Source organism: Triturus cristatus, chromosome 10 (genome assembly GCF_964204655.1).
Source record: "Triturus cristatus chromosome 10, aTriCri1.1, whole genome shotgun sequence".
In the NCBI taxonomy this organism is placed as follows: Eukaryota; Metazoa; Chordata; class Amphibia; order Caudata; family Salamandridae; genus Triturus; species Triturus cristatus.
The window spans coordinates 1,121,921,666-1,121,943,481 of NC_140593.1; the positions used below are offsets into that span (position 1 = coordinate 1,121,921,666).

Below are 21,816 nucleotides of genomic sequence, written 5' to 3' on the forward strand. Positions count from 1 at the left end.
CCCAGTGTGGCGTATGAATGCTTGGTTGATGCTCAATGCTCACAATTCTTAATGCAAGAAGGAAAGCCTACTTTGAACTTAATGTGGGCATTGTGAATTCCCTAGATATGGTATGGGCATCAGGGATGTTTGCCATAGTCAAAGCATTCTTAAAAAGAAAGAAAAGGATAAAAAGCAATGAAGTCCACGCTCCAGGCAAAAGTGCTTGCACTGGAACGTGAATACCTATAGAAGCATGAAGATAGGGGTCATGCCGCATTTGATCTCCCTAAAATAAAAGTGTCTGTAGGAAGCTCAATAGTGCTGAATAACCACAAACCAGTGGATTTATAAAAGGGGAGCCCAATCTGTAAAATTGCTCTACTGGCTTGCCATCAGAGACGTCGCCCCTGAGATGATTCCTGTAGTAATAGATCCACTGGGAAGCAAGGGAATTCAGCAATTGAGATCAACTCCACCTTTTCTTCTTCCTATTGAAACCTGTGTGCAGGGCTGAAATGCTCTACCCAAAAATGCTCTGCCCCTATTATTGATGACCTCCCCCTGGAACCCTGAGCATGCTAGACAGAGATGGTTTGGAACAGCCTATTACTGTGGCAAAGATTGAGGCAGCTTTTGCTGTCATGAAACCAGGCAAAACACCCTGACGTTAGAGAAGACCTCCTTGAATATTAGAACAAATTTAAGTTGGTCCACTCTCCTCACCTATTTCTCAGTACCAGGAAACCATACAGGACGTCCAATCCCCTTCTGACATTGACTTGACTACAATGGCGGACATTCATAAACCTGTTCCTCCCGAATGCAGAAATTAAGATCTATGCTAAAGTCATCTGAAACAGACTCTTGCAAGCACTTACCCAGACCAGTGTGGATTAATTTCCAATCACAGCACCTGACATTCATAGATTACACATAGCCCAAGCACAGCTCCATATGCTCAGAGACCCCAACACCCTCATAAAGTTTGAAAAAGCATTTGACTCCTTTGACTGGTTTTTCTTGTTCAGAGTACTGACACTCAGAGTAAACTGCACCTTATCATCCCTATTCCCAATCTGCGGGGGGACCAGACAACCACAGATTTAGCTTCCAATACCTGGGTATACACAGTGCGTTAGAACCAGGTCCCATGTGGAGCCTTAACCTTACCCCACTGTTAACCATAACATGAAAGGACCTGAACAGATAGAATAACTTCCACTCAACATTCTTGGCAAAATACCTCTCTTTAAAAGGATGGTCTTGCTGAGGATTCTATACATGCTACCAACCTTCCCTCTAGTGAGTGTCTAAAGTCGGTTCATGGACTTAATAGCTAGGGTGCATTCCTTTCTATGGGTAAATCAACCCATATCACCTTTAACAAATGTACCCAATCGATATACGATGGAGGCATTGGTGTGGCAGACCTCCTTTTACCATGGCCTTCACATATTCTGGTGTTGAATGATTGGCTATATTGAGGATATGAAGATCCAGCATTTTGTACTGGAATCTCCTGAGTTGACTGCGGCCATATATTGGGCCTACTGTGTGGGAACCCTATCCCAGACTCACTCCCAGAGGTGACTAAAGTGGCCCTTCTAGGTTGGTGCTCACTCTGCATCTGATCAAATGGGACCAAAAACTAACGCTTGAGATGCCACTTTCGCAAGGGAAATGGCTTCTTCATATTGCCCCACTTGAAGTATTTGAGAGGTGGGACTTTATCGGGATTTCTAACCTGGGGATGTCTCTCAGGGCAAGCAAATGAATCTGTTCCAGACTCTTTAAAACAAATTTGACCCAGAGTTGTGCTTTGAATGCAGCATCCCAAGGATTTTTACACTGTGGTGGGAATCACAAAAGGTCTGTCAAATGATCCAGAATTGTACCCACAAGTATCTCTCTAAGTGCCATTTCTTCTGAATGACAGCATGTCATTCTAATTCATAGCATAAATGCCTAAGCAGCCACAACACCTCATAAATGGCTTCACACCTCTTGTGCTTTTCAAGAACAGGGTTTTGCCCACTGGAGGTCAACAGTGGCAGGATGAGGGACACAAAGGCATACACATAGGTGCCAGCACTAACTTTTGCCTGGAACTGGATGAGGGAATGGCAACAGTGTTAAAGCTTCAAAACTCAGCAGCATCTTTCCTGTGATCTTACTCCATCATGAATATTTCTTCCACCCCAACAGCGGCTAGAGATTAAAGTCCAAAGAAAACACTGGCATAAAAGCTAACATTTTACCGGCAACGGTAGGTGAAAAGGCTCCAATTACTTGCCATTTGCTGTCTACTGGACAGACAAAAACATTATCCTGGTATGCCTTGGCTTAGGAATGAGGTTCCTTCCTGCAATTTTTACTAGATCATCCAGGAGCTTAACGATTTTGCCTGTCCTTTTTTTCAGTGTTGGTGAAATAGATGCAACTTCATTGTCGCCAATTGACCAGGCAGACATTTTCAAAGTCTTCTTGGATTTCCTGCACAAGCAGATTGAAATGACAGGTAATTGCAGAATGTAAATGAACTACACCTACATGTTTTGTAACTATCCTTACATCCTGAAGGCTGCATCAGAAGTTGTGTTGACCACATTCGCTTCAGAATTAGCTGCCTTGGCTTTTATTTGGTTTGATTGCTTTCTGAGGCTTGGATGAGATGATGTCTTGCAGTTCTGACAAGGATTAACAGGCACGGGATGAAGAGATAAATGTTCAGTTGTTGATTTAGTGAAATAGATGGAGGATGTTTACATACATATCAATGAAGATGAACGAAAAAATAAATCTTATTTGGCTAAAGGGGCTATGACCATTAAAAAATAAAAGGGGTGTCCCCACAGAGACAAATGTGTCTGTGAAGAGACCCCCAAGGGGGCCGGCCGAGCAGTTTGCCAAGGCCGATTTCGGTTCCCAGTCCGGCCCTGCCACCATTGCACCTCCCCAACCGCCAGGTATCAGAGATCTCTGGCGGTGGCGTGGTGGCGTGGTGAAGCCGCAATATGCTTGGTGGTACAACTGTGGTATAGCCAAGCATATTATGAGTTTTCATGGCGGTTCCTACCCCATGAAAACCGTGGTGGAGAAGAAACAAAGGGGGCCGGACAGGGTCTCCTGTTTCCTTATGGCCATGGGATGCATGCAGGGGGGTAAATGTTCTGCCCCCCTGTGTGCATGCACTGCAGTACCTGCACTGCATGGACTTCACCAGCCCATGCCATGCAGGTACTGGCTTTGTTGTTCCTATTGTGGTGCCTATTTCATGGGCACAACCGTGGGACCTCCAAAGAAACGCCCGCCAGTGACCGTAAAAGTTGTAATCTGGCAGGCGGTTCACACACAGGTTTGGCGGTGTGGGAGCAGGGCGGCGGTATGGTGGTCCCACTCCCATTCCCCCAAACCCGTAATCGGGCCCTAAGTGTCTGCTCTACCTGTGCAGGCGGATCGCAGATGTTAGTCCGTTCCAGAAGTAAACACAGTTATGTTGTCCCATTTCTGCCAAAAATAAGCACAGGATCAATGATCCCCCTTCCTCCTTTACTGATGCAAATCAGCCCAGCTCATTCAAAATTGGGAAGTCCAAATTTTCATGAAACTTTCAAAGTGAACGAAATAGTATTACAGCTCAACAACCCTTTGCAATGTATCTGCACCCCACAATAAATCCAGCTCTAAATTGCTACTTATACCTTGATTACCAGTTGCACTGTACTAACGGGGTGGTAAATCCTGATACACACTTTATATTACCACACTGTAGCACCATACCAGTACTGTGTAATTATGAGCTCACCCCCATGGAATTCCCATGTGGAACTAAGTGTAACAATCCTAAAGCTTTGTCAAATTTACAGTTCCTTGCAATTTGGTACATACAATTGTGTGGTGGGTGGAGGAGGGGTGAAGTATGTAGGAGAGGGCAGGGGCAGATAAGGCCAGGCATGGGAGATTAACAAATGTTACCCACTGAAAGAAAACAAATCTGGGGATGAGGCTTGGCGGCTGTTACAGCCAAAGCCTTATGCGATTTTACGAGGTGGAATTACCACCAGGTATTGCGGGGTCTGGTGTGCCAATAACTGGCAAAACGGGGTGCATGAAAACTAGCCTTCTTAAGAACAGGCAGAGTGGAGTTTCATACGGTCGGTCTGCTCTGACTGACTTGCATTCAGGGCCACAGAGAGCAGCACATTGTACTCCTGAACAATGTTGTCAATAAACTTCTATTATGCTTTACCTTTCACAGGATCCGCATGCTTCAATTCAGAGGAAGGGGACTTGGACGCCATTAATGGACTCTTTGGGTCGTTGGCTTCGATTGCAACATACGACGACATATTAGTTATAAGGCCGAGCTTCAATGGGGTATGTTCAGCAATGTGCACCTCTTTGCAGTTCAGAATAAGAAATTGATAAAAGAATTTTAAGTACAAACTTCTTTCAATCCATTTGATATGGGGTATCTACTGTTGACATATAATCCCAAAGCACCCATTTTCTCTTCTTGCATCAATGGATTGGTGGGGTTTGGAGTACTTTTTAAGTGTTAGCATCCCTTGGTACAATACTAACCAGGAATGTCTGGTGAACTAACAGTACCTAACCGTCAAGGACAAGTACCAATGCAACTACTTCCTTTAACACTTGATTCACACTTACAAATTCCTTGCAAACAAGTTTGCCTCATTGATTTGCCAACTGAGAACTTGATTCACAGAGGGTCTCCAGACTTGTGGCGGAGGCCCCGCAGTCGTGGCGGAGTCTCCGCACTTGGGGCGGAATCTTCGCAATGACAATTCTCTTATGTTTTGAGTCCTGGACTTTTCTGTTACAAATCAGTGTTATCAAGTGTATTCAGTATTTTATTTGTAAAAATATAAGTGCCAGGGCTCAAGGTATTACTCTGCAGCTGGCATCACAAACTGCTCTGGCCACTCCTGCTGTATGGCAGTGCCATAATAATTTTTTTGTTATACATTGTACAAAATTGACTGAGAGCGCCACCATGTGTTGTTCTCTCATAAATAAGTGCTGTGTGTTTAAAGATTACTGGCAGTACAGAGCACTGGAAAGCAACACCACAAATTAAGCACTGAGGGGGGAGATTTACAAGCCCCGTATGCCACATTTGCGCCGTCGTTGCGTCACTTTTGTGACGCAGCGGCGGCGCAAAGCCAGCACCATGCTGCGGGGTATTTACAACGTGACGCATCTAGGGAGATGCGTCACGTTGTAAAGCCCTGCGCCACATGTGGGCGTTCCGGCGCAGGGGGGGGCGCCCCGGCACAGGAACACCTCCTAAAAGTGGCTGAGTGAAATCTACAAGATTTCACTCAGTCACTTTTACGGCCATGCTGTGTCAAAACCCTGCGCCTGCTTGAAGCAGGCGTAAGGCTTGACGCAGCATGTTAGGCATAGGGGCACCCCGAGCCTTGCTGGAGCTGCGTCGCGCTTGCGACACGACTCCAGCAATGTGTCACCTTTACGGCAGCAGATGCGTCACGCATCTGTCTATTCTTGCCCCATGGTGCGCCGCATTGTAAATGCGGCGCATCCATGGTGGCGCAAGAGGTGTCTGCCGTGAGGCAAAATAACTGGCGCATCCTTGCTGATATGCAGGGATGCGCCAGTTATTGCAAATCTGCCCCTGAGTGTGTTACCCTATATTTATGTGGCAAGCGAGTAAACTTTGACTACAGCTCCCAGAAGGTACTGTGTTGTCAAAAGGCCAGGACCGCAAGCATGGTGTGAAAATGACATAGAACGATGTGGTAACACCACAATTACTGCATAGCCATCTGTCATATTTATTTTTCAGTACAAAACTAGCATTATGCCTTTTGGAAAATTCACTTTTAGCTAATAGTCAGTTTGTAAACCTGCGCTTCTAATTTGGCACTGTAAGGCTACCGCCTTGCTTGCTTCTGCTGAAGGAAGCACCTCCTTTGGTCATATTTATGGATAACACCAAGATTCCAGTCTTTCTATTCCACATAATGCCTAGCTCCTTTAGATTCCCAACTCCCAAGGTCCCGCAGGATGAAGAGAGTCAGTCAACTGATGCACCCACCTCAGGGATTTGTGTTTTACCCACATGGTTACATGATTTAATCCCTGTTGGTCCACTTAGCCTTTCATTCTTCCAAGGTCACTAACATGACTATCACTGAGTTGGACAACAATAAACACCCCTGAGGCAGAGGAGGGGACATAGAGGGGCTGCAGAGCTGTTTAGGGGCCTTCCTCTTCAGAGTCATTGGCTACACCCGCTCAACACAGCCAGGACCATTCACTGCTAAAATGTTTTAGATCCAGCTTGATTTCACATGGATAATTTGTGTGTGCAAAAAGTGTCATATGCCAGATCTCGAATACTGAAATATTCCAGATCCAGGTTCCTGAAACTTGGAAATATGCCTCTTTCTGCAGGAGCAGAGCACTGCAAAAAATGTGTGCATTTTTTTTCACAGTTGTAACTGTGAACAAAGGGTGGGGAAATGTGTTTGGCATGAGAGCATCATGGGATGACCTGATACAAATACAATGAGCATCTACCTAAGTCGTAACTTGCAGAGAATTACTGACTTTAGAAGTTTCACCAGGGTGAAGTAAGTGGTGGGAAAATGGCCCTTAGGGAGAGGTGAGAAATGAATTTCCAGCTCTACTAAGGGCAGGACGGAAAGCGATATCACTGAGAAATGCTCCAACAACGAAAGAATTAAAAATAAATTGTGCAAATGCACATTTCCCCTGGCACACGGAGCAAAGGGTTTGCTCTGCAAATAAATGTGGAAGTTTAGTTAGATCCTATAGGACTATACATTGAAATGTAAGTAAATGAGAGACTTGTGAATAGGAGGAGTCAAGGACGACTGCACTGCTATCAGGGAATCTATAGCAGGGAGTCTACACAGCTGGCCTTTCTGAAGTTTTATATTGATTTTGTCATGATTTGAAATAGCTATTGATTGAAAACAAATTGGGATCTGCTACACCTTCTATTCTGCGCACCTGTTGGTTAGCAATTTTGACATGAGTTTGGAATTTGTTTCTGCCTTGGTCCTTTTAAAAGTTTCATATCTTAAAAACATCAATGGCCTTAGATCCAAGCACTGGAGCTGAAGAGGGCCACACAAGCTGCACTCATTTTAGCACTTGCATGTATAAGTTGTCTAGTGGAAACTTCCCTCTCCTCTGTGTTTCCCCAGGAAAGCACTACCCGGAAATGCATACATGCCTATTAAATTCCAAGACTAGGTGCAATGACGTTTGCAATACAGGTAAAAATATTGTTTGTGAAAGTCCACCTTTACAGCCCCCAGTAATTGAATTGGGTACAATCATACTGGAAGAACCTAGCCCAAGTGATATTTGCCCAAGATCCGCCGCAAGGAACACAAATGGAGGATCTTAATATGATCCGTACTGGTGACGTATATAAATATTGGATCTTGAGTGGAGATTGGGAAAAATTAGTGCAATTTTCTTTCACATAATTAGGTAAAGTTTTGGGAAAAATTATGCAAAATTGGGCATTATAGCATATCCTTCATTTAGCTCTATATTTTAGTGTGAAATGCATTCTCGTGTCAAATTATGAGCGAAAGTGACATGAGTGAAAGTTGCTCGCGTTCTGGTCATTTGCGTTATTCCTGCGCACTTGCGGTAAAAAAATGGCACATCACCTGACACATGTGTAAGTCCTTCAAAGGGTCAGATGTGTGAGCACCACACAATTTGTACATTTGCGGTCAATCAGGTGCATTAACAGATTTGTTTATTGAAACAACATCAGCAGAAATTATTTTTTTTACCATTGAGAATATATTTTTCTGACTCGCCCACATTTTATAAAAATATAATAAATCACATAGTGCGTTTCTAATAATCTGGTTGCCCTCAGTTCTTGTACACACACATTGGAAGCTGCAACCCTACCATGAGCCCTACTTGCTTTACGTTCACGGTATTCCTGTGCCACACAAGACTATACCCCATGCTTTTTTTCTCTTTGCAGTTATCTCACTTCAGTTCTCTGAATGCTGCACAGATGGCTGGTTTCTGCCTTTCCGGTGACAACATTAATAACTACGGTACCATGTCGATAGTCATGAGCACTTTGAGAACCATGTCAATAAGTGGCCTTAAATCATTTGGCATGGCTATTAACAGCATCGCCAGCAAGGTAATGTGTGATTTTGTTTTGAAGTATTAATTGATCTTTTCTTTGTTGTGCATGTGAAGTGCGTATCTCATCTACACTATCATGAGGGGGGTCCTCTGGATGGTTCTCCGGGTCCTGTCTAGCTTCCTCTCCCACTGTACTCTCTCTGTGCCTCTGTCTCTTTCCATGACACGTCTCACTTCATCCCTCTTACTCTCCCTCCCATGCCTGCCCTTCATATGCCACTTCACCTCACTCTTGCAACTCTTCTCCTGACTTCTCCTACTGTGACCTTTAGATCATGCATACAGACAGCTACAAAAATAAGAACCTCTCCAAGATCGCTGCTGCTGCGTATACATGTGCAAGCACAACTGTTATTTAGTACAAACATAAAACAAAACAATAACTGTTAAAGTCAATAATGTAACATGCAAGACCTATTGACTTTGCCAGTGCTTTTTGCAGGGATGATGTCTGTTTTCAAAGTGTGATGGGCAATGGTATATGACCAAATTTAGCCCTTACCAAGTACATTTCGAATAAAGTCCTGAAAAACCACCCACTTGGGATCACGAGGGCATATATCTCATCCTACAGTGGCAATTAGATTGGATGAGGGGGCATCGCTCACTACTTGTGGCATGCTTCATCATCGGCGACCTCATCTCACCCTCGTAAGATGGTACCACCAAAGCGGCCCCAGCCTCCTTCGAAGGGGGTTGTGGCTAAGACAGCAGCAATAATGAATCACATAATATTAGTCTGTCTTATAGAAAATTAGCATACGCGTCTTTTGTATTTGGTTGGTTTCATAGCATTTGGAATTATTGAAACGTGTAGTGCGAGGGAGCTCACCTGTTGTTGCCAAAGAAGCTAAAACAAATCACTGAAATCAGTGATGTGCAAAAGTCTAGGAGCAGAGAAAAAGTAGGCAGATGTCTTGCTAAACTGCAAGATCCATTTAGTTCATGGAAGTGCATCGCAGAGGGAGGGAGTTTCAACTGAATATCCTCAACCACCTATCCGCCTGACTTAGAATTTAGGAATTATTTGTCTGGAGTGTGCAACTTTGTCATAACCCTGCTTTCTGGTCACTGACCCTGGCCTTAGGTTTAAATATCCTTTATAATATATTCCTATCATTGCAGAAAGAGATAACTGTAACGAACATCCAGGTCAGAGATGAAATGTTGTACCTGATCATCAATGGTATCCATGGGGCGTTTGCAGCTTTCACAGCCAATGACTGGAGCCAGTTGTTCTCAGGTGGGCTGTCTCTTCTGAATCCCAGCATCAATGCCACCACCCTGCACCTGATCCCAGAAAACATTGATTGCTCCTCTTTACAAAACATGTAAGTTATGGCCTAGCGCTTCCAGAATGTTTCTGCATAGAGTTTGGCTGTAAGTAGTAAAAACAACCACTAGGTCACAATTTAGCATGGAGTTTTCAAATGTACAACAGTTGCACGCTAGTAAAAAAAATGTAATTTATTCATATGTAACCACATTTACTAAGATGTAGGAACTGGCTTAAAAGTAAGTGTGTAACTTATGTTCTTGTTTGAAATGTACACACTAGATTTTGTTGTAAGCTACGCTTCCTGGAGATGGGATAGAGAAGTGGGGTTAGGAAGGCGTAGCTGAGGAACATGTATGACCATGTGCTAATGCATAGCCCACACATATCTATGCTCCTGCAAGGTCCAGTTACAAGTGGTGCAGAAATGGAACGGGCGCCAGTTACTTCAGTTATAAAGGAGGGTGGTGGAAAGAATCAGTGGATAAAACTTGAAGAATGTGATGCAGAACAGATGGAAATGTAGGACTAGAAAAGATGCATTTGAAATGTAATAGGAATGGGAGTGTGGAATGATTTACTATTCGCTCCTCTGCGCTTGCTGAATCGACTTTTTACAATAACCATCTCACTGTTTCCCCTTTCTCACTCATTGGACACCAGAATCGAGGTCTTGGGTCACAGCTACAATCAAATGTCTGAAGGGAGCAGAATTGACGTCAAAGACTTTGTCAAATCCCACCTTGCATGGCTGAAGGTGAAAACAGGTGAGGTCTTCCAAGGTGATGGTCATACTAAAGGCACCCTTAGAGCTAGAGACCAAGCTTATTCCATGAGTATTTGTGTCCTAGTTCCGACTTAGATCTAAATTATCCTGGACTACCCGGGCCTGATCTACAAAGAATTTCCTGTGAGTGGTTGGGTCTGACTCCAGACCTAGGCATGATTTACTCATGAATTTCCAGATGTAAGACATGATTACCCATGGAAAAGTATTTCTACACGAGTGAGCATATCTTACAACTGGAAATACATGAGTAGGATGCACTCAAGTCTCCAGTCTCAACACGGCTTGCAATCTTAGCCATACTGTTCCGCATGTTTATTCTTGTGTCAGTTTAACTCCTCAGTGACAGCAATAAATACTATTCAGACAGCCAGGGTCTCTCAAGAAAGCCATTCTTAAAAAACATTTTAAAGTCAATCGATCAAACAATCAAATTTGTCTTTATTCGATCATAAAATAGTAGATCATAAAAGATACATAAAACCACATTTAAATTACATAAATAAAACCACTAGGTTCTTAAAAAAAAAAAGTTTACAATGTTTGTAGATTTTTAAGAGATGAATTTCTCCGCAAGTCCAATACACTATATGAAAGAGCTATTTCCAGTGTCTTAATATGGATGGATCCTTATCAGTCAAAAAGCGAAATCTTGGTTCAATATAACAAATGTTTCTCAAAAACAGATTTTGGAAGAAAAACACAGATATTAAATATAATAAAATACAGACACAGTAAAAAAACAAACATATTCCTCAATTGGAAAAAACAGATTATATAAGAAAAATAAGTGTGGTAAAGTGCATAAGCAGTGTTAAAATAAGCAGGTCCTTTAATTCATAATCGCAAATCACCTCCCTAGAACAACAAGGATTTTCTCAGGCTCAGTGCGCTTTTGAGAAAGCAGGTAAGTGCATCATATACATCATAACCATCTAGCTGCTGCAGAAAAACACAGTGGCAGTCTACATTTGCAGAACGTAAATCTCCATAACTGAGGTAGTAAATATCTCTTCGTAGAGGGAAGGCAGTACTTACAGAAAAACACCAAGTGTAACAGAGTCTGGGGGAGAATACTCATCATATGGACAAATACAAATGTCTGTTGTTGGGAATTTCCCTAGCAGCAAACACAGCAACACCTATTAAACACTAATCTAAACTGGGTCAGAAGCATTCGCTCCATGCGTTCTGGACAAAAGACAGATAAGGAGCAACCCCGACAGAAGACTGCAGAAAGCCATGTTTACCGGTCTGAAAAAACATTTGACAGTCAGACTGTTGAGTGCAAAGATATTTGGCGATACAGATATTCTAGGGCAGGTTTACTATTCTTAACTTCACATCTACCTACCACGTATGTGTATCGTCAAGGTATGTATGTGTTGAGTTATATCTACTAAGGGGCTTATTTACAAGCCAATTGCACTGCTGGTGTGTCACTTTGTATGATGCTTGGCTGCACAGAGTCAGATCCATATCTTCGAGGCCACCCAAAGCCACTTTGCTTGCCTTTTCATGGCCTCGTAGATATGGTGTAAGGCAACACCGCACAAGTCGCTGCTTTGCCTTACACAGCAGGTGTAGCAGGTGGGTATTCCTACGCAACACCCATGGGTTTTGATGCATCCACAGATTTACAAGGATCTGTAAACCTGGAAAATGCGTCAACACTGTACACCTCCCCAGGGCAGGCGTAAGGAGGAGAAAATCTTTATTCACCATGTTCTTTCCTCTTTTCCTGTGTGCTGCATCACACATAGAAAGAGGAAAACACCTCATTGGATATTTTTTGTGTGCAGAAAAGTGACATTCCTGCTCAAAAACAATCCTGCCAGCAACGCAGACACCCTTGCACCATCGTGCATGGTTGCCTGCGTTGGGGCTAGGCACCAAATTGTGCCCCCGCACGGGCTGAAAGGACCGGCATGCACCATATCTCGTAAATATGGTGCATTCCTGCCTTTTCGATTTGGTGTAGGGCAGCGCAGCAAAAAGACTTGGGGTGCTGCCCTACGTCAGTTCATTGCAAATGAGGCCCTAAATCTATTCTACTCATATTTTAGCAGTCAGTAGTTTTTCTTTGATATTAGGGTAGCTTAGTATTAAAAATCCGATACTGTGGTGGCACACCCAAAAATACAGGGTTCGATCCAGCATCATGTACAGAAATACATTTCCGATGGCAATATTGTGTGACGTTCTAAACTTTTGCGATCTTTGCTCAACTTCACCTGCAGATGAAGTTTCATGCAAAATTTATTTTTTGAACCACTCTGGCTCTGATTAAGAGAAGAGGGCCAAGTTCCAATCCTTTGCACCAACAGGAGTTTGTGAACGGTTCTGAATTATAAGTGATACCTGCCGTTCACCCAACCCTTCATGAAAGGCATGCAACATTCCAGGGACAAATGTGTGATCTCTTCTTGACCATTGAAATCTACACTTTGGGTTACTGGTTTTATGTGGCACATATTCTGCATTGTTAAGGTCTCATTTTGTGCTTAGTGGTCCAGGCCAGGCTTCACATGGATCTGTTGTTTCCATCGCAGACCAGAGTCTGGTTTACCTTGTGATGATGTTTTACTGCTCTTCCTGTTACTGTCCACAATTAACTTTTCAAATGCCACTAGGTTGCTGGTACCAGGTGTTCCAAGGCACTATGTTAACACCAGGCCTGTCCTGGCTTGGTTTTGGAAGGGTAATTAATTCCAAAATATATCTTCAGAACTCGGTAATAACAAATATTCTTGTTATGTTTTTATTCCTACAGGAAGCCCTTGCACCACAAATAGTGATGGAAGTGCCCAATGGATCAATATGAACTTTGGCCCATTCAGCGACTACTGCCTTTATAGTGATTTCACCACACTGGATCAAAATTTCAACCCGGTATGTACACCCTGTTTTTAAATGTGTGATTTTCTCAACTGATTGTAAGCATCACTGAACATTTAGATGCAGAAACACTGACTAATTTTAAAGCACTTTTCACACCCAGGTACACTTAAGTGCCAACATGTCCCCTTAGCGCATAGATAATCCCAGTCGTGATTCACGGTGCCAGGATTGGCAGAATTATCCGGGACTGAGATTTACTACAGGGTCATATGTATGGGCATTTTGTGCAGTTAGACCTAAAAAGTTGATGAATATTCACAAACTCGTTGGAAAGTTACCAGTGTCAAAGGCAGGAAGTGCACTTCCGGTTTAGATACGGTGTGTCCGCACCTCAATATTGAATTGGGGTCGGGAGAAATGACTGCACCCCTCCCATCTGCGCTGCAGCCTGAAGAAAACACCATTAATTTTCTAGTTGGCTTAGATACTTTATTAGCATTACATTGTCATGTGTGTGCCTCTGAAAGATCAAGCTCAGACAGCTGGATAAATAAGCAAAATTATCACAGCTGTGTGGAGAGCATTTTTTTGTGGAAGTGCTAAATGCCTGCCCAAAAACATGTACTCATGACTCCCAACATGAGTGCGGCGTCAAAGCCCTCCCCTGGTGATTCTCACATGATTGTCTAGCGACATCTGCGCTGTCAAGCAAGACCACAAAACGGTAGATGAAAAGTTGCATCCTATTTATGCATGCAGGGTTATACACATGGTTGCACTTGTGAGCATTCCTGGAATTAATCAATTTACCTAGATTCCCCGTACCATTCATGGATTACTTTACAGGATCAAAAAAAATCTAAATGTACTCCAAGTGCTGGAGTAATCCTAGAAGTGTACATTTGCTGCTTTCACAGTATTGCACTACTCAAGTCTGAGCACTGACACACTGCACTATTGGTGGACTTCCACAATATTATGTTTTGATACATATTCGGATTCTGAAATCTATGGTCCCATATATGTTCAATTTCTGCAAGTAGGACTGTAACTCAGTCTTCAATTTAAGAAAATTTGATTCAACACTTGTAAACAGATTTTTTAATCACACAAATGCTTTCCTGCAGATAAGTCTATGAGCAGGCGAGAGGTGTGGGCGTTACATGGCAGGAATTCTGTGTGAGCGTGGGGATGAGGCTTGGCTACTACTGCAGCCAAAGCCTCATGTTAACTTACCACCTTGAAAAAGTGGGTCTGGTGTTGAAACACACAGGAAAGGTCACAGATTAAGCTGAGTAGGAATCTATCTGGCAGTTGCGTCCCCTGACTCATAACAAGGGCACAGCACAGGAATTCGGACAGAAGTGCGATCAAAATGCATCTTATACATGGTTCAATAGTATTTGATATATTGATTATCCACAGCCTCTTACAAACATAATGAACATATCTTCCAGGCCCTGGCTTCTTCTGCCACTCAAAACAAAGGAGAGAGTTGGACAATGACTTGCTCATAGACCAGTGTTGGCATGATCTCCGAAGAAGTCTTGCAGTCAGTTACATAAAATCCCATCACTCCACGTAACCATGGTTTTGTGATCGGGATCAAATCCGTCCGGCAAATACTATCAAGGTTACAAGTAACTCTGGACTCAATCGTCCCCGTTCACAAAGTAAAGTCGGGATCACACTCATGAAATAGCCATCTAATGAGTGTACGGTTTCTTCCTTATTTCACAAAAGGACCATATATGCATGATACCAGTATTGTATGAACACAGCCCCTATCCAAAGGCTATTGTGGATCTTGGCAATGGGTTGGCCACATCAGCTCTCGATGGGTCTGTAAAGCCCCTACATAGTAAGCACAAATTACTCACATCACAAAAGCCAGAGTAAGGCGTTGAACGACAAATGTATGTCAAAATATAACTTGCAGAAACATTGTCTGGCATAAAAATTGTGACTTAAATATTGTTTGCAAATTATTTGGTCCATTGGGTGAAGAGTTTCTATTAAGTACCATGACTAGATGCTTTTGTTATGCATGGCTGTTACTGAGAGCCACTGGCCTGAATCCCAGATTATAACACTAGTTAGTCAGCGCAACTGTGTGTAACAGGATTTTTTCCCCACTTTTGCAATGTCATAAAGGAATTCCAGGCTGCTATTACAGGCTTTTCAGATCCTGTCAGTGTGTGCATCTGGAGATCAGCGAGAACAGTTTTGGAAGAGTAAAGAAGCAGTGGGAAGTCACAATGGGTTGTGAGGGATTTGGTGACCAGAGGCCCTTTGGGACCAGTAGGAGGCCATGTTATGAATGGCGCCCCATTACTCCTCTCCATAGCAGCTGAAAGCAGTGACAGACACTTTTGGGTAAGCCATACATATCACAAAATTATAGATGGGGATAAAAGTGTATAGCAGGGGTGTTTCTTTTAACTTAGGACTCTGAGTGACACAAGAGTGCACTTCATGCCTATGCGATGTCACTCAGAACCCTTCTGGAAACATTCCTTTTATTCATTGTTACACATCCATAATTGTGTTTAGGACATTGCATTAATGTAGCATATGCCATTCTGACAACCATACTCTGATACCCTAAGGGCCTTCTATATGAAAACAGTTGCATTGCTGCATGAAAACAGCGATGCAGCAGTTTTCACTGCACCCTCCTTGCGGCATGATGGATGTGTCATATTTACTGTACTCATGTTGCAAGGAATGACTCATACTTCAGTATTACTGCCGTATCTGTCAGCGCAAAACTGACGCATTGCTGGAGTTGTGCCTGAAGCATGACGCAACTCCAGCAAAGCAGGGGAAGGTCCGTTAGATTTTACTCCTCCACTTCTACGAGGCTTTCTTACATCGGAACGCCCACTCTGCATACATTGTACCTGACGCCGGTATGATGTGGCGCAGGGCTTTACAAAGTGGGGCATCTGCCTAGATGTGTCACGTTGTAAATAGGGCGCAACGTGGCACATATTTTACGCCGCTGCTGCGTCACAAAAAGTGACGCAACGGGCAGCGCAAAAGTGACGCAGAGGCTCATAAATAACCCCCTAGGTTTTTAATACCCAAGGTTAAAAAGATCGGAAATTGAAAGTATGCAACTGTATTCATTGCTGTAATCCTGCCCCCTACCCCTCCCCCCCATGCCCGATAGGTGAGCGGATAAACAGAACCTGATTTATTTACTGAATCTGGTATACAGTGTGTGAAATTGACTCTCACCATTTCGGGATGTGTTTTATGAGCAATCTATCGCTTTGGTACTTACTAAACCTGGTTTACGTGCCTGTGTCCACTCAAATGTGCATGACTTTAGCACTTAGACGATAACCGTGTTTCTTGTTGTTGCTGTTTAGTTGTCAGCCTTGCATGCGATGACCCCACAACAACTTGCCCAGTACTTGGCATCGGACCGGCTGAACTCTGCAGCAGCCGACAAGGTCATCGAAGCCGTGGCTGCCACCAGTTTCGGCGCTTTCCTGGATGAATTCAATGCCCAGTTACAACAGGTAAAGAGTAGCACCTGTGTTTCTCTGTACAAATCGGAATAAATTAGGTTGGCCTTACCCCTTAACCTGACTCAGACCTTTTCAATTGCTGCCGGAGTTAACTAACACCAGAGTTGGGTAAAATATCACACCCAGAAAAAAAGAGTTTTCACTTGTGGTCGTTTTTGCCCCACGAGTTAAAATAGTTTGTCACAGAATATGTGCTTTAAAAAAACTGAACTTTTCTGATTTAAAGGTGAGGATTTGTATTCACCAGGGAGAGTTGTTGTCGGTAACAACAAGTCCACTACAGCTACATTGCGCAAGGAAAATTGTTAATGGGTGTTGAATAGTTTAGAAGATGCCTTCTGGGCGTGGTCAGGTACTAATGAATTGTTCGACCTTACACATGCTCTGCACTAAGGGATCGCTGCTAATTTGAGCCGGTGGTTGCCAGTGAGGGCCACTGGTGCTCCTTTTTGGGACTGGAAACTTATTTTTCATCATCAGCCTTTGAATTCGAAATAGAGAGAAAATGGCAGCAAAGGGAGAAAGAAGGAAGAAGAGAAAGACTGGAAAGCAGGGATGAAAAAGAACTGGTAGGAATGAGATAAGAGGAGAAGGAGAGTATGGCGATTGAAGAAAGAGGCATGAGTTGAAATTAAAACTAGGCAGCCTTGGTATTCTGCACACTGACACCGGTGGGTTTCAGAGAGAAATGTTGGGCCACAGCACTTAATATTTTACAAATTAAGCACTGATTGTTGCCTTTCAGGTAAATTTGAAATCCAGTTTAAGTCGCATTATTGCTGGGGAAATCTAATTAAAAAAGATCTTTGGTACTTAGCTGTCGATTTTTTTCATATTTGTCAGTTGTTGCAGTGACAGTTCTAATGTTCCAAAAACTCAACATTAAAATTTCACTATTAAACATTTTATATTCCGGAAAGACATCTTCCACTGCCCCTACTTCCATCCTCTCGCCTCACACTCACAAAAACCTCACACCCCTTGTGTAGAATGAGTACTGGTACGTCTCGGAAATGCACAAAATCCAACAATTTTAGATAATCCTATTTGGTTAAATTTCAAAATCTTTATTATACAAGTGCAATTTTGATATCTGATTGTAAGGTGCTCAAAGGCCTACCATTTTGCTTTAATGCCCAGGAATATTCTATGTAAAATAAACTTAAATACCTATTGTCTTGTAGTAGGATCAGCTTCGCTTAAGCATACACCTACGTTTAAATATGTCTCAGGATGAAGTGGCTGACTGAGGACAAAAAAGGGTATTTTTCACCCCTTATGATATTCCCCACTTCTCTAGTGTTAGGCAGCCATCTAAGGCCTATTACCTTTGACAAGATGATGGCTGCAGACCCAGATTCACGTTTTCTTTTGCAATTGCGATAATTTAAAACCTCACAATTTCCCAATGCCTTGTTCCTCCCATGATCCCTGGACTCCCAGTCCCCTTCTTAGCTGCAATCAACCAGAATGTGGCCTAACGGCTAGAGCTGTCGACCTTGAAGCAGGGCAACCGGGTTTGAGTCTCGGCAGGGATGCTCAACGTCCTGTGATTCTGGGCAAATCACTTCATCTCCCTGGGTCTACCTAAAATGAATGTGTAACGCAACTGGTGCTCATGTAAAGTTCTCCGATACCTTTGGGTTGAGAGTGTGCTATATAAAACTCTTAACGAATTCTGGGATCTTGACAGCATTAGCTGCGTCACCCATCCTCTGAGGCAGACGACCGCACGGGGGAGTCTGGATAACCAGGATTTTTCTTTATCCTGAAAGGTCAATGAGACTGATTGTTTCCTGTTTTTAGCTGTTTGCAAATCTAAAAAGTTACATTCTTTGCATTGTCCCTTTAATTTCAGGCCTCAGTGACCAAGTTGACAAACGCAGATGTAAGGAGAATACTTCTAGAGGGCATCTTCTGCCGCATAGGTCCTGTGCTGCTGACATTCCAGGCCAGTGACTACACGGAGTGGTTCCAGAACAAGCTAAGCTACCTCATTATCAGCATCAACGCAAAGGTCCTGGGATCCCTTCCTATAGACCTGTCGTGCAGTCATCTTGCAGCCATGTAAGTACAAAGGCGATCCCTGGTCATTTCATAAAAGGAAATTAAATATCAGTATTTGTAAAGCGCACAGCTACCTCCGAAGAGGTGTCCCAGTGCTGGGGGCCGTCGGGAAGATTAAACGAGCTATTGCCCAGAGTCACATGGTGCTGGGCTAACCTGCCACCGGGGATCAAACAGTGAACCCTGTAGTCCGGCGTCAGGCACCCTAGCCGCTGCCTCACACCTCTTCCACAACAGATGGGGGCAAGCAAAAAGGGATCAGCTTTGTGGTCAGGGGATCATGCTTTGCAAGTAGGTGCTTTATGGGTTATAGGCAGTGCCTAATTTGTGCTGGTGACAGCACGTGATGCGTACACAGAATATTAGCAGGAGAGAGAGGGAGGAAGATATAGAAAGGAAAACAGAGACAATGGGAGAAAGCAGAGATGGAAAGGAACCTGCTAGATCGATATAATGAGTCTAGAAGTGTGGAGTGGTGGAATAGAGGCATGAGGTGGAAACAAGACGAGGCAGCCATGAAATTCGACAGTGCAGGCTCTTAGGAAAAGGGTAGTGCATCTGAGTTTTATAAACAAATTAAGCAGTGGTTCCAAGGATGTATCGGCACTACAAGACCAAAGAGCAGCTCTCTGCGATTCCGACATGTAATGTTGGCTCTTTAAATTGCAGGGGTCGTGTTGGCTGCTAACAGCTGGAGCCCGTGCAGGTAAAAGCAGTGGGGTAGGGTGTGTGTGTGGGGGGGGGGGGATTTTGACAGACGACGAGGAGGGAACATTTATTATTCATAACATTTTCCCTTGTCATTGTCCGTCGAAATCCACCCTCCGACCCAGCCTCACCGCCCCATCGCTTTTACCTGCACCGGCCGCGGCTGGCACACAGACGACTAAAGAATGCATTAGATAACAGAAGGCGTTCAAACTCTGGTTCACATGGCAGTTAGTTTTGTCATTTTGAGGGGATCTGGATCATAGATCATGTGGAGATTTGCCTTAACCAGTGCAAGCTACTTTAACAAAAGTGTGGCGGTGATAAGGAAATGGATGGGGTTTTTGTTGTTAAATAGATGTTTTTTCTTATAGTTTAGGTTTGCATATTTAGTATGTGTGTGTGTCTACATATGCAAGCACGTGAATGTGTTGTTGTGTGCGTGCATGTTATGGGCCACGTTTCCCCCAAAAATGGCAATAGGACAGAGCACTTCCTCTTGGAAACACTGTTGCCAGGGCACACCGCTTCAGTTTTTATCCAGTCAAGCTACACAGCCCGGCTTTGTAGAGAGGCGCAAACGAATTGAGCTTTTCTAATTACTTGGAACTTGACCTCTCCTCCATGAAAACTGAAGAGTTGCACACATTTTGTTGCTGTGGTCCCTCCCTGTCTCAGTAGAGTAACGCATAATGATGCCCCCCCCCAAAGAATGTTAAGAAGGGGCCCCCTGGGTATTCCATATCTCACAGATATTCTTGAGCCTTGGGCTCACTTAACCATAAGGGTTGGAGCAGGGCATTAGGAGTTGGGTGCGCCCCTGCCCATTACGCCCCTGTCCTCACAATGATGGATCAGGGTGTATGAATTCATGTGTGTGACAGCAGGAAGGAATTCGTCTGATTGTAGCAGCATGACTGAATAGTAACCTATGCCCACTTGGAGCCCCCCCATGAAAGGATTACACATTTCGGGGCCTCAACAAGGTCACCTCGACCATCCCCTCAGGGGGCTAGTCACTTTAAACACAGTGTAGAGTGATTACACTGCCTAAGCAGCAGAGGGAGAGACAACATGAATTCTAATCGCCTGTTTCTTTTTTCATCCATCTCTGCAGAGTACACGTTCTCAGCCAAGCACCTGTGGTGTTTGACCACCCGGAGGCCATTTTGGACTTCATTGTGTCAGTTCTTACCGTGCAGAAGTCCAATACAGGTAAAAGCTGGCATTGACCACGCCCTTATTTTTTGGCACTTCCATAGCACAGAGTTCAAGTACAACCTGGTCTTCAGCAGTAAAACCTACCCTAGCCTAGTTGGACAGATACGGCATGGACAGCAGTACAGGAATCACACATGAACACGCTTGGAAAGTGTATCTGCTGCAATGTAAGCTTCCCTTATACTGAATGACAAAGCATCTGCAATATTAGTGTGAAATTCCAAAAACATACATTAAAACAGCTACAGCAGTGGCAAGAGCGGTGTAGCAGTGTGTTGGTCCTCCCAACCAGTGAGAGAGGCCCTGGGTAGAAGGTCCGGCCACGGGTAGAGTTGTCGGAAGATGAGAGTGCTCATACAGGCAGAAGCCCTCATTGCAATGGTGGTCCACTAGTGCGGGTGGCAGATCTCTGACCGTCAACCCCGTTATTTTCTAATGTGTGATAAGCCTCTCTCAGACTGAGTGAAGGCCAGCCTGACAGACACTCATCATGCCAAGGTTGGGCAGCCCAGCGCTTAACATGTATAAATGCTTGGCAGCCATTCAGCCAAGATTTGCCAGGCTGAAGATGTCAAAGCCCTTCTGGAAGTGACATCACTAATCCAGCAAAGCCTGTGAGGATCCTGCACCTGAATATGAGTGATAGAATAGCATCACTGAGAGGGTCGACCCAAGGGGCTTTAGGTTTAAGCCCGTAAGTGCCATAGGGTGAAGCAGCACACCACTATTTTTGCACTCATCACAGAGTGGTGTGGGATCGGCAAGTATAACTTACTCGTCCTCTCCATGAGTTAGTCAATGTCCCTCTCACATTGGCTGACGCATGACAAGGTTAGCCTAGCAATATACAACCTACGGAACTTTCAATTCTGCTACATTCCAGTACACCCCTGGATATGACCCACAAACAACTTCTCTACTAGGCATTATCTTCGAACCACCTAATATTTTGCATCTTGCACTACATGCACACCCAGGGGTTGTATACATGCAGTTTGGCACACTTGAAAATTAGATTCTCCCTCTTCAATTCAGAACTAAATTCGAATTTGCTTGCACATTGAAGTTCACACTCACCACCCTCATACATCACTTTATTTACCCCTTGAATCATCATCTTTAAGGTAGTCTCATCAACCGTAATAAGCAGTACTTTTATAAACAGCATATTAACTTGCAGATTTGCACCACAG

The 21,816-nt window shown here is 43.7% G+C and overlaps 1 protein-coding gene across 1 annotated transcript in view; it reads left to right on the plus strand.

Annotated features, from left to right (window-relative positions):
• LOC146796676 (uncharacterized) overlaps positions 1 to 21,816 on the plus strand; it is a 208,743-nt gene that overhangs the window by 158,904 nt on the left and 28,023 nt on the right. Inside the window, exons 40-48 of the mRNA XM_085629355.1 lie at positions 2,403 to 2,500; positions 4,241 to 4,359; positions 8,012 to 8,179; positions 9,310 to 9,515; positions 10,124 to 10,227; positions 13,021 to 13,139; positions 16,466 to 16,618; positions 18,486 to 18,694; positions 20,520 to 20,617. Coding sequence (XP_085485481.1) covers positions 2,403 to 2,500; positions 4,241 to 4,359; positions 8,012 to 8,179; positions 9,310 to 9,515; positions 10,124 to 10,227; positions 13,021 to 13,139; positions 16,466 to 16,618; positions 18,486 to 18,694; positions 20,520 to 20,617 — 1,274 coding nt within the window. The remainder of the gene's footprint in view (positions 1 to 2,402; positions 2,501 to 4,240; positions 4,360 to 8,011; positions 8,180 to 9,309; positions 9,516 to 10,123; positions 10,228 to 13,020; positions 13,140 to 16,465; positions 16,619 to 18,485; positions 18,695 to 20,519; positions 20,618 to 21,816) is intronic.